General features: G+C 38.7%; 2 protein-coding genes across 28 annotated transcripts in view; one reads left to right on the top strand and one right to left on the bottom strand.

Moving 5' to 3' along the window:
- Positions 1–15264, top strand: part of LOC127143632 (uncharacterized) — an 89689-nt gene that overhangs the window by 47322 nt on the left and 27103 nt on the right. For 2 of the 6 annotated variants that reach the window (XM_051078306.1, XM_051078304.1), the window contains exon 2: positions 1240–1336. The exons of the other annotated variants lie outside the window; for them this stretch is intronic. The gene's annotated coding sequence lies outside the window, so the exon portion shown is untranslated. The remainder of the gene's footprint in view (positions 1–1239; positions 1337–15264) is intronic. 6 annotated transcript variants of the gene reach the window in all.
- LOC108902188 (exocyst complex component 3-like protein 4) overlaps positions 1–15264 on the bottom strand; it is an 81458-nt gene that overhangs the window by 44899 nt on the left and 21295 nt on the right. For 3 of the 22 annotated variants that reach the window (XM_051078287.1, XM_051078285.1, XM_051078284.1), the window contains exons 9-11: positions 7433–7585; positions 7211–7332; positions 4236–6415 (exon numbers count right to left, since the gene is read on the bottom strand). The exons of 6 other annotated variants lie outside the window; for them this stretch is intronic. In XM_051078287.1, coding sequence (XP_050934244.1) covers positions 6241–6415; positions 7211–7332; positions 7433–7585 — 450 coding nt within the window. In that variant the 3' untranslated portion in view covers positions 4236–6240. Of the gene's footprint in view, positions 1–266; positions 368–484; positions 590–791; positions 910–1881; positions 2273–3466; positions 3613–4235; positions 6416–7210; positions 7333–7432; positions 7586–7704; positions 7810–7902; positions 8030–8108; positions 8211–8380; positions 8482–8572; positions 8678–9175; positions 9294–10370; positions 10768–11533; positions 11954–15264 lie in introns of those variants that run through there. 13 more of the 22 variants (XM_051078279.1, XM_051078302.1, XM_051078300.1 and 10 more) reach the window with 13 other exon arrangements.

Consider the following 15264-nt stretch of genomic DNA (forward strand, 5'->3'; position numbering starts at 1 on the left):
AGTTCTTTACACGTTTTCAGAGTCTTGAGGAAATGTATTGTTTCTGGTTCATCCATTTCTGCTTTTTTTCCAAGAGCCTCAGTCTGCTCAGTGGTGTACCTACAAACCACAGAGAATGTGCAGTCTAAATAATCCAACATTTTGAGTTTAACTGGTGATATTTATGTTCATTTCATTTCAAGGGCAAAATTAAGAGCTTAAATCAAATTATCAAACTAAAGTTATTTTTTAATATCTGGTCTGAAAATCTAAAAATAGACTCTCACCTCCTTACAAATATCAGCAGCTCTTGGAAACAAACGTCTTGCACTTCATCAGACAGGTCAGAGCTGATTTTTTTCACTTCATTGTGCATGGCATCAATACACTGAAACAGAAACAAGCAGTGATGCAGGGTAGTTTATTAAAATGTAATTTCACAACTGGACAGCAAACAAAAGTAGATGAATAGCGTATAATTCATAACTAATGGTTTACTAAGTACCTGAATAGTGTCCACATAAAGTCTAACGTAAGCTTCCTCACGGTCACAACACTCTTGGCCTATCTCAATCTGCAGGATTTTTACCAGGGATTGTCTGACCTCTATCTGTGGACAACAGGAGACAAAGAGACACACAGTGAGCTGCATTTGTAATAGAAACATCAAAGAAACATCAAATAAAGTACAAAAAACGTGCACCAGGACATAACAAACACACCCTTTGACCTTGCACTCTGCCTTGCATGTATTTCCTTATGACCTTTGAAGCATGAAGACGCCCCAACAATGCAAGTGTTCATTTTCTTACCTGCACATTTTCCAGCAGTTTGACCTTGGCTTTTTCCTCCCATTCACTGACCAGTAAATGATCAACTTGATTAATGAGATCCATTTCTTGAAGGTCAGGGTTACCAAGCAGCTCTTCACTAGGAAAATACCACAAATACAAACGTCAGAGCCAGGCAGCATGTTTCACGTGTGTATAATGAAAGAGTTATGTGGGATAGTGGAAGGAAGTGCAAGGTAGATTGTAAATATCTGAGTGTGATTAAACCAAATTTTGGCAACAACACAATGATGATAAAAGCCTTTCTTCTGCCTTGCTCCGGCACTGGCAGTGTACTGTCGTTAGCTTTGAAATGGAGTCCATCACCGTTACAAAACGACCGGCCCCCAGTACAAGAAATACTCCAACACAAACTCCACACAAGAACAAAAAACAGAAAACTTTATCTCTCTTTATCTCTCTGTTTCAGGGGAAAACTAGGGTCAATATCGGTGGGACATTTGATTCACGGGGGACCATCATTCGACTTTGGGGATCAGAGTCGATCCAGAGCTGGCATTGAACAGGTAAGCTAACATTACTGCAAAGCCTGTGAAATTTATAGTGATATTGTGGTTTTAGCTGAGTAGTGCTTTCTAACATTAGTTTGCCTGCTAATGTGGACAAATTGGTAGCAAACTACTGTGTGTGGACAATGTCTGCTAATTCATCTAAACTCCCAGGGCTGATCTGGCTGGTAGTTACATCAGAAAACTCTCTCTTCGATGATTATTCATCAGCTCCCAAAATGGTAGGGGAAACACTGGTAACTAAATTAGGTACTCTTTTTATGTCTTTGTCTTAATCAGTTGTTTATCACAGCTAAGTATTTAGTTAGGCTGCCAGTATTTTTGTACAAGACAAGAATCAAATTTCTTACATTATTTTTGGCATTAAAGTGTGTAAGAACATTTACAAGAGTGTCAGATTATCAGATACACAAACTCTGAACTACAGTATATCAGTGTTTACGTTACTTCCACCTCACAGTGAATTGGTACACATGTAAACACGCTTGATAAAATTAAAATAAGTGAAGGAAGTTACAGCAGATAAAAATGCAGGTGGATACCTCTGGTATTTATGTAGGACCCAGTTCATCAGCACAAAGCAGTTCTGGGTGGAGGTGGCGTTCTGGAGCAGACTATGGAGGTGGTCAAATGTCTGACGATGGTAACAATCAATCAGAAATTCCATCAACTCCTTATGCTCCAACACAGGACGCAGCCTCAAAAGCTCATGGAACATAACGTCCTTCACATGTTCTAGGTGCTGGTTAAGGTTCTGGTCCAGATGTGTTGGTGGCTTCGGTAAGTGCTTGGACACCGATCTCTGTATGAGGCCCCTGACATCCCTAGAGGTGTTGGAGGTGGCATCAGGGGCCACTCTCAGGAGTTCAGCAAGTTCCCTGTAGGTGTTCTGAGCCAAGGGCATGCCACAGTCATTATCCACCTGGTCATATCCTATAAGAGAGGAAATTTTAAGTTTAGAGCACTGCAAATATAAAATACAAAGAATATATGCAAGTCACAGTTCTGTTTTGTGACTGGTCATGTCCTAATAATATAAGTGTTGTGCTGACAATAACCCCCACACACACGTACACATATACATATTACATATTATTCTGACATGCTCTAAGTCTTCCTCAGGTTGTGATTGAAAGAGGAGTAAACAAGAGAAGAAATATCATGTTTCCTTCTATAGACAATTAATGGCAAGGGAGGCTAAACCGGCATATCAATAAATACACAACAAGTAGACTATATGGTAAGTAGATAAATAGATAAATAAATAGTCACAGTAATAATTGTAACAGTACAGCAAATACAATAACATCAGCATCAATGACAGGAGTAAACCAAATCAACTACAAATCAAGAATCTATTTCCTCATGAAGACCTTGAAGATCCAATAAGTCTCTCTCTCAAGTGATTTATTTAGACTATCAATCCCTTTTATAGGCTGCTCCACAAACTCAGTACCCTCCACTTTGAAAAGGCTGTCATTTCTGTTATCACAACTATGGAAGTGGTTTCGTAAGGTAATTTATATTATTAGGTTTTATAGCATATTTGTGTTCTACCACACTGTCTTTCAACTGCCTCTTTATGTGCCAGATGTAAAAGCACTGGTCTTTATGCAGTTATCCACCAAATCTGGACCTGCCCTGTTAACTGATCTGGCTAATTCCTCTTCCCCAAGGTGAAGAGGGAGCTCAGCAGTTGCCATTTTGACAGTGATGATCATCACTGCTGTGACAGTAAAACCAGAAAAACCACAAAGGCATTAACTTCAAATTTTCTGTAGAACTGAACTGCATGTGCAGATATCAAGAGCTATTTAACTCATCTCCTTCTCCCTTAGACTATGAACTTAACCATCACCCTTCGTATATCTGCTCCTCTGTGTCTATTTTAAAAATGTTATCTTGAAACACTTCAATTGATGTGGTTTAAGGAAAGTGAAAGTGCAGCAGCAGCAGTCTATTTAACCTACTTCGATTGATGGTTCGATGGCCTCATTTCATGCTGAATTACGATTAATCAAAAATCCTGAGTGATCTTTGCATATAGTTGAATTTAAGACCTATATATTAAAAATCCACAACCAATAATAACCACAAGTCACACCCATAATAATAACAGATTCTTACCACCATAGTTTCTGTTCCGCTTTAGTAAAGGAGTCCTCCTGTTGTCTTCTTCCTTATTTTGAACGACGTTCCTAATCCTTTTCATCATCAAGGTTTAGTGGTTTAATGAATGCAACGCCTACAGGTGACTCTAAGTTGTCTGTAGGTGTGTGAATGAGTTTGTCTATATACATGTGATAGACTGGTGATCTGTTCAGGGTGTGCCCCGCCTCTCTCCCAATGTCAACTGGGATTGGATATAGGATAAGTGGTATACATAATGGATGGATGAAAGGAGAGTGATTATTTTACTTGCACATATCAGGTGGCCAGAAACATGACTCAAAATCAATGATAATGTTTCTCAATGTCAATCATCACAACAACTTTATATTGTAATAACACCTCAGTGTGGCGCTTACAGCTTGTTGCATCGGAAAGTGCAAATGAGTTTAAACATGTAAAACAACTGGTACGATCCTTTAGGTCAAACCTGAGCAGCATTTAAGCTTTTTAATTTTTTTGCTTTTATTCTTACACACTGCACATTTCCCTCCTTTGGTGGCAATCTGATAAAAAAGCAGGCCCGCAGTTGTCTGTGCAATCAAAAAGAAAGCATGCCATTTCAGTGAGTCATGAGTAGAAAGGTGCTTTCCAATGAAAATGTGTTTGTTTGCACGCACTACTTTTGCTGGCACATGTTAGGAAAAAAAAAGACAGTCTGAGACAATGCAAATATGAAAAAGATTTATGTACCTTAACAATTTGGTATTTTATTCAACACAAGCCCTTCACCATCACCAAGTCATATTTATTGTGTTTAAACCAAAACCAAGCAATCATATGGATTCACCTCACTACATGTTGTCACATGGCACACATTTGTGTGGGTGTCTGATATAGTGAGGGTTTAAATTCCTCTGCAGAAATAAAAAGAGTTCTGGCAGGAGACAACATTATCAGTGATATTTCCCACTTTCTCCACAGACACATAGAGAGAGAGCTGATCATTACACAACTTAAAATATTCCATCAATCCCAACATACATTTACTAATTTGCCAGATACTATTATCCAAAGCAACTTACAAGTGAGGGACAATACTAAAGCTTCAGTTCAGTAGGAGAGCTTGAAGTAAGAACTAAGTGCTAAATCTAAAAGGCAAGCAAATAAATGATAGGAGTGCACCACAAATGCATTGTAATTGTTATTTCAGCATGTTAGGGTGTTAGAGGGTTCAGCAGAAGAGGTGCTCTTTGAAGAGATGAATCTTCAAGAAACAATAAACCGATGCAGAAAAAACTTTGCCCAGTTTCAGAAGTTGAAACTAATAGTAATGGTACTCTCATCAGCCTCTGCTGTTCTTGCTAATTAGCAAATGTTAGCATGCTAATATCCCAAACAATATCCCTCAGATTTATCTTGGGACTCCCTCAGAGGTCCCAAACCCCAGATCACCACCCACTGTTATCAGATCTGTTCTGTGAAGCCGTACTTAAATTGATTTGGTGTTAGTGGAGCAGACTATTTTAGTAAGATGTTAGTTTCTATCTAGTGGTGTTTACAGTTGGCACACCGAATACACAGCTAAAAACACATTTTTATAATGTCACTGTGAAGTTTATTCAGGAGTCTGAATAACAGAATAAAAAAAGTGCATTTTTTTGCGTCCCCATAAACTCCTCACAAAAAGAATCACCATAGACATAGAACATTAAAAACATATTCAGTATCTTGAGACAGAAAGCAGCAAACCAGTACAGTACATCTAACCCAAGAACTATCCCATTTGTAAAAAGTAAATCTTGATCTTTACACTGATTTTATGTAGACACCTCATCTCCTAAAGAAAAATTCAAGTATAATACAAGTTCAAGTGCAATTCAGAGATGTTTGTTAACAGTAATGTTTGATTTGATAGAGGCCTAGTGAATATTTGTAGATGACATGTAATTTCATATATATATATATAAATAAATTAAATGTAATAAATAATATTAAAATAAATACATGATGTAAAAAACAGTGCATCTGCAACTGTAACTAAATGTATACCTTTAAGTTGAAATTCTTTTGTACTTCTGGTACCTACAGTACATAAAGTGAAAGTAAGTAAACCTAAAATTTGAGGGTTTGAGAACAAAAGATCGGTAACTTTCTGAACATATAGCAAAACAAAAAGTTCATCCTTTTTGAATTACTTGTGCTTGTTTGCATTTTGTGATCTCCAGCTAAAGTTCAACAAGTTAAGTAAGTTCAACTAAAATATCACTTTGCCTTTTGCACAAAAACAAATTTACTGTTAACGGTATGCAAACATCCAGAAACGCTGTGCAATCAACCAAAATCCACCTAAATATTAAAAAACGCACATATGTAAACAACTTTAACACCCTGTAAAACGTATATAAAAGTATAGTTTGTTTTTTCATGTAACTTTTTGCCACAGTGACAAATAAAAATCCCATCAATAGATACTGATTTCTGTTTACATTTAAAAATGAGGAAATTTGACAAACAAGATAAAAAAAAAAAGAAGTCATGTTTGCCTTTCCTGTAATAACAGCAGCACTTGAAAGGAAATCAGTGACATTCAGGCTAACTCATACATAGGCAGCCTTGTGCACAGTCAACTTAATCTCTCATGCGGCTACTGTAACATGTCTGCTACTCTTTATCTGCGTCTAAAGATCAGATCTGAGGAGTGAAATCAGTAACGGACTGAGTTCTAACAGGACTCAGCTGACCAGCTCTGTCCTCTTGTGCTTGTTGACGTTGATCGTCTGTAGAGCACCTCAGTCTTCACCAGCAGGTAGAAAACAGGTGAAACAGCAGCACCAGGATCTGCCACTCCGGAGTTGAATGTCAGGATCGGGTGTAGGTTGAAGGTCAGGAGGAAGGGCGTCCAGCACCTCTTGAACCTCCCGTTTAGAAAGACCTTTCCATTGTAGCAGGCGCTTCATGTCCTCACTGCAGTTGAAGGTGAAACACAACAGTTAGTGAAATGCAGTTCCTCTCATGGCCACTAGATGCTGACTTTAAGAAAATCCAACAGGAAAATCCAAACTTCTCTTACAACCAGAACTTCCAGATCGCAGTCTAGACATACAAAACTGAAATTTACTTAAGTCTGATTTACTTAAACCTGCAGTACTGATCTTGAGTCTTCCCCCTCTGGCAGTGAGAGTAATTACACAAATACTGTTGATACATGCTTTTGACTTGTTCATCCTCGTCAATCATTTTCTTTTCAAGACTGTTATCCTTCCTCTGAATGCCGAGTTTCTTTTTGCTACAGATGCTCTGCTCTTCAGCTCCGGCAAACCAGTCATTACTGGCTGAAATTTAGAGAGATTTACCTTGCTCTGATAGGCTTGTTTGCACTGTTTTGCATCAAGCGCTTGAATGTAACAGACATTCATTTTTATGTAAAAGTCCTGCCCTCCAGTTAGCCTAGCCTAACAACAACCTTACTCAATAGCTTGTCATTCAAGAAAGCAATGATATTTTCAACTGACAGTTCAGCTGAGTTCTGTGGCCTGAAAACTCTGGGGCCCATATTATTCACTCTGTTATCATCTAACCTAAGGTGAACCAACTTATTCCTTGACGTCTCTTCCCCTCCATTGGACCTCCATGGACTTCCCATGGTCACTGTTGAGACTCTGGACCTCTGTGATCTTGTGACTCTATAATGTATCTGAAGCTACTGGCAAACACAATCTCTGAGCTTCAAGCTATAATGCAACACACTGAGTAGTTTACCTCTTTATGTGACATTTCTTCTGCATGTTTGCAGCTGTGATCTTGTGTGCATCGATGTCGTTGCAGTCCAGTATTTCTGTAACTTTGAGCAGGATGTGGTTCTGCTGTTGGACACCAGGAGCCTGATACAACACAGCACATACAGGTCAAGAATTGATGTTGATACGTCAAGGCAGTACAAAACAACAAGCTGTCTGTTTAAGACTAAAACGTTGATCTCACCAGGTCTGAGATAGTGTTATGAAGAAGCTCAGCATCTTCAGTGACTGTTTCTCCAATGTCAGGCCAGCACTTCTTCAGTTTCTTCTGGTTGCTTTGGATGAGATGTTTGAAGTACAAACCAACGATGACCTTATAGGCCTCATCCATCACTCTCTGAGAGACAAAAAGGCAGACAGAGAGAGAGTTAAATTTTCAAAAAACAGCAACCAGATGGACACAAAACTGTTTTAACACAAATAAAAGGGAAAAGGCTACAATAAATGCATCCTTACCTGTTGTTCATCAAAAGCATAAGGCAGCTTGGGGAAATACTGCTCTATATCAGAACACAAGCAGAACCTCCTCCTGTCGGATTTGAAGTACTTTTTCAGGTGGCTCTGAAAAAAACAGGAATATATGCATGTAATGCACCATGCTTCTATTTTGAAAATTAAGAAAAAAGTATATTTGTGATTAAATTGAACAGCTACCTCTGCAATGTCAGTTACAATGTCCATCAGAAGATTCAAAGTAGAAGCCTCCATGTTTTCAAGCATTTCCACCATTTCCATGACAAGGGGATTTTTGATGCCTTTTCCTGTTGCCTGGATGTACTGCCTGAGAGGAAATAAACCATATAAACCTTATTCTTTAAGAAATAATAACATATCTGAATAGTAAATGCTCAAATACTCACTTGAGTTCTTTACACGTTGTCAGAGTCTTGAGGAAATGTATTGTTTCTGGTTCATCCATTTCTGCTTTTTTTCCAAGAGCCTCAGTCTGCTCAGTGGTGTACCTACAAACCACAGAGAATGTGCAGTCTAAATAATCCAACATTTTGAGTTTAACTGGTGATATTTGCATTCATTTCATGACAATGGCAAAATTAAGGCCCCAGATCATCATAATTCAAATAAATTATTTTTTTTTAAATCATCTGGAAATAGACTTAAAATAGACTCTCACCTCCTTACAAATATCAGCAGCTCTTGGAAACAAACGTCTTGCACTTCATCAGACAGGTCAGAGCTGATTTTTTTCGCTTCATTGCACTTGGCACCAACACACTGAAACAGAAACAGAGAAAACAAAAAATATGAGTCAAAAGTAGATGAATAGTGTATATTTGTAATTCATAAGTTCTGGTTTACTAAGTACTTGAATAGTGTCCATATAAAGTCCAACGTAAGCTTCATCAGGATCACAATGTTCTTGGCCTATCTCAATCTGCAGGATCTTGTCCAGGGATTGTCTGACCTCTCTCTATGGACAAAATGAGACAAAGATAGACACAATAAGCTGTGTTTTTAACAGCAGTTGTGAAAAAACTACTGGCTTAACAAAAGAAATCTTTTGACCGAGCGAGTCCGAAGCTGAAAATGTCTCCACAATTTTTGTTTTGTTTTGTTTTTCATTGCCTATAAAGCCCCTGCACTGTGTGTAAGGTTTGAAGATTGTTTGACTTTGGTGACACCTTGTGGTCATTTAAAAAAAGACACTGCCACAGCAATGAATCCCAGAGAAGTAATGAACCATAACTTCACTGTGCCAGTTTTCATCATGATTGTCTTAGCTGTCTGCATATGAAAACTTGTGTCATTAGAACAACTTAACATTCTGAATTGCAGAATTGCAAGAAATATTACCACCACCAAACAGTTTGTGTGCTTTACTTTGCCCTTGCACTTCCCTTTGCATCCATTTCCTTATGACTTTAGGAGCATGAAGTAGTCACAGCAGTGTAAGAGTTTGTATTCTTACCTGCACATTTTCAAGCAGTTTGGCCTTGGCTTTTGCTTCCCATCCACTGACCAGCGAATGATTGACTTTTTTAATGGGATCCATTTCTTGAAGGTCGGGGTGACCAAGCAGCTCTTCACTAGGAAAGTAGCACAAACACAAACATCAGAGCTGAGCAGCAGCATGTTTCACACCTGTATCTAATACTCTACTACTCTACTACTGATCAGAAATGACCAAAGAGTTATGTGGGATACAAGAGAGAAGTAGACCCTAAACTCTTAAATGAATCCACTAAATATTAACCTACAGCTAGCATATGATTAGCTCATTTTAGCAGCTCAAAAGCTCACTGATTATATTTTGTTTGTTTAATCCAAAGAAGCAAAATGTAAAAATGATAAATCACCCCTTTACAGTCAGTTACGTAAGGGACTATTTCTTGACTTATTACCTAACATAACGTCCATTCCCACGTTGGTTTTTGAACACATTAAGCACATAAGATATAAATTGGAAGGGCTGGTAAATAGTTAGATTTTATCACAGTTGAGTCAGACAGAGCTAGGCTAGCAGTTTCCCCCTGTTCCCAGTCATCATGCTAAGCTAAGCTAACTGTTTCCTGGAGGGAGCGTAATGTTTGTCATATAGATAAGATTGGTACCAGTCTTCTCATATACTCTTGGCAGTTAAATGAATACAGGCTTGTACCAACATGTAAGGTCATGCACAACTCTGAACTACAGTAGACCAGGCCTGTATAAGCACAGTGGTGTTTTATGCTGACTGCTACCACCTCACAGAGGTACACATGTAAACATGCACAAGAAAATGACATCAATTCCTTATTTCCTCACAGTTTTGTGTCCATAACTCTGTATAATATACAGTGTATGCCCCTTTGTGTTCAATGCATTTCTTTACAGGAGGACAGCCTGCCATGCACTCTGTATGTTACACAGCTAGCATGTTATCAATGTTAGCTAAATGTGATGTCAAACTTATCTCTGCCTGTTAGTGGCAGCTAGTTTGTTTATATGCTAACTTCCTGTGGCACAGAGTGATGGCTTGTCCATAATCCACTGCAAAGGTTCAAAGTTCGGGGAGGTTCCCATAGGAACGAATGGACCTGTGTTTGACTTGCACTTGTACTAAGAGCTGTATGGAAACCGGGTCAGTAAAGAAGTTTACAGTGGGTAAAAATCTAGATAAATACCTCTGGTATATGTGTAGGACCCAGTTCATCAGCACAAAGGAGTTCTGGGTGGACGTGGCGTTCTGGAGCAGACTATGGAGGTGGTCAAATGTCTGACGATGGTAACAATCAATCAGAAATTCCATCAACTCCTTATGCTCCAACACAGGACGCAGCCTCTTAAGCTCATGGAGCACAGCTTCCTGTACATGTACTAGGTGCTGGTTAAGGTTCTGGTCCGGTGTTGGTAGCTTCGGAAAGTGCTCAGACACAGATATCTGTATGAGGCACTGATCATCTTCACAGGTGCTGGAGGTGGCATCAGGGGCTACGTTCAGATGTTCAGCAACTTCTTTACGGGTGTTGAGGGTGTTCTGAGCGAAGGGGGTGTCATAGCCTTTATCCTCTGGGTCATATCCTGTAAGAAAGGGAGATTTTAAGCTTTTGATTTAGAACACTGCAAATAGAAAATGTCACATTTGCAGACTCAACCTTTATGACTGTGAATCTTCGCGTTGATCTTGTCTCTATTGGATGGACAAGCACAATGTCTATCATCTTTAATCCAGACTGTGTCAAGAAATTGAAAAAACTGATGGTATTTTCATCAACCTCAGCTGTACTTTGTCTGTGATGCTAGCTAACAAATGTTTACATGTTGCTAAACAAAATTGCTGAGCATGGAAAAAATGTGACAATCCTTTAGTGGTCCCACAGCGGGGAAACTCACCTTAACACAGGTTCACAGAACTATTAGCATTGTTCTAGTTCTAGCAAAACAAGGAAGGTTTTAGTCACATCAGTGCAGAATGTCAGGTGTTTAAAGTAAAATTAGAGTGTGTTACTGAACAACATTTCTTAGATGAATGAAAGGAATGTTTGGGAATCCCCACCACATGTCACAGTAACACCTTAGGCACAACAGATCCAGTTTGATCCAGTCTGATGTTGAAGTCTAGTGCCCCAGTTTTCAAAAAAAATGCCCCATCAATCTGGTGCTGTTCACCATTTTTAAGTTGTATCTGCTCTTTATCTGATCTTAAAACACACCTCAATAGTCTTGGATTTACTGGTGAATTGCAAATATTTTATGCAGTTCTATTTAATTAATTCATTTCAAGCTCAATGAAAATCAACATCCATAGTAACCACAAAGCAAACACATAATAATAACAGATTCTTACCGTCTTGTACATTGTTGTTGCTCTCCTTTATTAAAGGAGTCTTGCCATCATTCCTCCGATCTTTGCTCCTTCCTCGAATTGTCAATATCTTTTTCATCTTTCTTAAGATCAAGTGTTGTGCTTCAGATTCCTGCAACATGCTGCTGCTGCTCAGAGCTGTATTCATGTGTGGCAGAGCAGCTCTGTGATCCCTTTATGGAGGCCAGTAGGGGATTTCTCATGATATCATTCAAATGTACTTTCACTTTCCACCAGAGCAAGATACAGTGAAGTGAAAGACTGCAATTGCATCATGTTGCAGGGAGTCCTAACATAAATGCTAATACTGACTGCTATTGCTAATAATAATAACTAATTTTAATGTTCTTTCTTTGCTCTGTTTTCATGAGGGTGATGCAGCTGTGGGAGAGAAAGCTTGTATTGTAATTGGATCCTGCCCAGCATCCAGCAACAGACACACACAGTTAGTGCACCCGCACCCTGGCATGCCCAACCCACACTTACTGTGTGTTTATGGTGCATTTATGCTCCTGATCTCCTCGTACTTTCTTTTATTGAACAGATTTAGTAGTGAGTGCTTACTTCAAGGGCTCCTACTGCACTGAAGCTTTAGTGTTGTTCCTGGCTTATAAGGATAAAAGCATCTATTAAAAGAGTAAATGTAAATGTACCACAAGCAGCCATAGCCTCAAAGTTTATTTAATTATTTATGTTTGCTTTTATACTTGCAAACACACTGTACAGTACTTACTTTCTTCTTTTGCTGAGAGGAGAAAAGAGAAGGCAAGTGAGTGGGAGTCATTGTTTGCTTATGCCTGCAGGTATTTGTGTATTATTAGCAGTCAAACAGAAGGCATACTGTTGCACAGTCATGGGTGGAGTCAGCATTTCCCAATGGCAGAAGCTGCTCGTGTTTGCATGCATTACTCTTGCTGACACATTATAAGGAAAACAGAAGATATTCAAAGACAATTAAAATGTGAAAATGATTCATTTACTTTGGTATTTTATTCGAATCAAGTCCTCCATCATCACTGAGTCGTATTTATTGTGTTTAAACAAAGACTGTGGATCTTTTTCCTCAGTATGTTTTATTTAATGTTGAGCTATTAGATTTACCTGTGTAAATACAGTGTGTTTCATAGATTCATTTCACTGCTTGTTGGCAGTTTGTGTGGGTGTGTGATACACTGAGCATTCAGATAAAATTCCCCTACAGAAGCAGACAGAGGAAGACGTTATCAGGGATATTCCACACTCTCTCCACACACACAGAGAGAGAGAGAGAGAGAGGGAGAGAGCTGGAGATGTTTATTACACAACTCTAAGTGTGGGAGAGTTGGATATTCCCTTCAATCCCAACAAACCAACATGGATTGCATAATTTTTGTTTGATGCTGGAAGCGGATTGGCTGAGCGGATGGCGCCCAAATTTGAATTAACCACTCAGCAGGTGCCTTTTAAGTTGTGGTAACAGTGGTGTTTTTTGTTGTTTTTTTTTACAGTTGCTTTTAATGTAAAACAGACCACATCCGTATTTCTAGAGGAGCTGAAACTCTGCAAATAAAATTAGTAGTTGTACAGTCAGGAGCTGAGTCATTAAGAGATTACAAAATATAATGTAGCAGAGATAAACACCTGGCAGAGGAGAAACCTCTCTGCTTGTGCCAACCTCCCCAAATGTCCCTCATTTATTTCCCCAGATTTCCCTGCCTGGGAGTCAGTAAAGTTTTATCTTATCTTATACAGTGTTTCAGTCCAAGGGCAAAAACCCACGTCCAGTTATGTGCCTCTCAAAGTCTCTTATTAGCTTCAGCCATGGATTTATTTTCTTTTTCAGAACAGACCGGAACTGTCTGAAGTCCAAGATATGATGTGAATAGTTTAATTCAGTGTACATGCAGATTTGAGGTTCATCTAGAAACAACTGTCACAGGATTTTATGAGAGTTGTAATCAGTGGATTATAATAATACAACAGCCTCATAACCAATGCAAAAAATAGATAAAAACTGTTAAAGTAAAACAACAGATTCACACTTCCTCACTAACCTTGCTGACCTCACAGGGGTCAAAGGTCAACTCTTAGAATGTGAATTTTGTACAGATTTTCCCCCAGTGTTTGGATTTCATTCCATAATACTTTATCATGAGAGTAATATTTATATGATGTAATGTTTAAGAAGAAGGTCTTTTCTTCATATTACATTGTAAAATGGCGACCATGAAATAATTTCTCATATATTTTTGTCCTAATTAATACACAACAACAAACATTTAAATTAAAAGATTAAATAAATTTTCATCAAGCTTCCTAGTTCTGTTTTTAATTATATCTAATGAGATATATGAGTGTTTTAAATATATATTTAATACAACTAAAAGTTACCAGATGATAAACAGCCGAGTCCATATCTGCTTTTTCCTCTTCAGGGAGTTTAAACAGCAAGCAGGGGTAGAGGTTAATTCAGCTATCAGCACCATGTAAATTCTAAATAAAATCTTATTGTGTTGAATCTGGGACTTTTTTACTGCAGGGTTAAACATGACTAAGTTTCTCATTCTCTCTCATTTGTTTCAGCTGCAGCTTCATCGGAGAAGACACGCCACTGGCCCTTAAGATCAGACAACCTGTTTTACTTTAACTACCTGGACTGACCTCAGCGTGGACGGACACATCTTTAAACAGAAACTAAACCGGCTGTTCCCGAGTCTTTGCACTTTTCCTATCATGAAAAAACAAGTGACGTTTGCAGAAAGTCAGACCGTCCACAGGCTCCAACAGGATAAGGCTGTGCCAAGGTAAAGTGATTATTTAATTTAATTTGATTTAATTCACGTTCATGCCTGCAGCCAGTGTTCAAAACCTAGTTATATTTTTTAACCCATGATTCTGTGTTAATGTCACTTTAACGTTGTTCTTCTTGTTGCCAGTAGAACTGGGATGAATGAGCTGAAAATGGTGAGTGGCAGTTTTACTTCAAAATAATAAGTCAGTACTACGTAAGCAGAAATAGAAATTTCTCTGTCTTTCCTCAGTTCAGATTTCAGATGTGCATGCACTATTTCCTTGTTAAATAAACAAAACACATCTAGTATCCTGTCTGCTTTGAAACCGAGAGCCGGGGTTTTGTATTGGGGACACAGCGGTGTGAGGACACCAGTGGAAAAGAGGGGAAATCCTACACCTGAACCTGACCTGGGTCACGCCTGATAAGTTACAGGAAGAAGCATCACTCATGCTGTTTCTAATTAGAAGCTCTTTGTTTTAACAAAGCCCATGTACAAAACTCTGGTGTTCACAATACACAGAACACTTCACCAGCCAAAGACGACCTCTCAGAGGAAAAGAAACCTTTAGATTAACATCTGAACTTGACTTTTAAAGTGGCTGGTAAGCTGGTTTAATGCTGCATTCATGTCATGTTAGAGGGCATGGTGATGATGGGAAAGATTCCCACGTTTCCAATTTTGCGATTTTACGTCATCAGACAACTTAAGATGGCAGCTGTCAGTCCTCTCATGTTGCAGCTTCTCACTCATTTACTGGAGGTTTGAGTGTTTCTGATCAGGCCTCTCCCTGCAGGAGCCTGACGGATCATCAGGTAGATTCAGTTCCCCTGCTCTGCCTACGATATATAATCCGGTGGCAGTCAGCCAGTCTTTCTCTCTCTTCCTCCTGGCTCCCACCTTCGTTTCCTTTTCAGTTTTGTAAAATAAACCTATTTGTTT

Source organism: Lates calcarifer, linkage group LG19 (genome assembly GCF_001640805.2).
Source record: "Lates calcarifer isolate ASB-BC8 linkage group LG19, TLL_Latcal_v3, whole genome shotgun sequence".
Lineage (NCBI taxonomy): Eukaryota > Metazoa > Chordata > Actinopteri > Centropomidae > Lates > Lates calcarifer.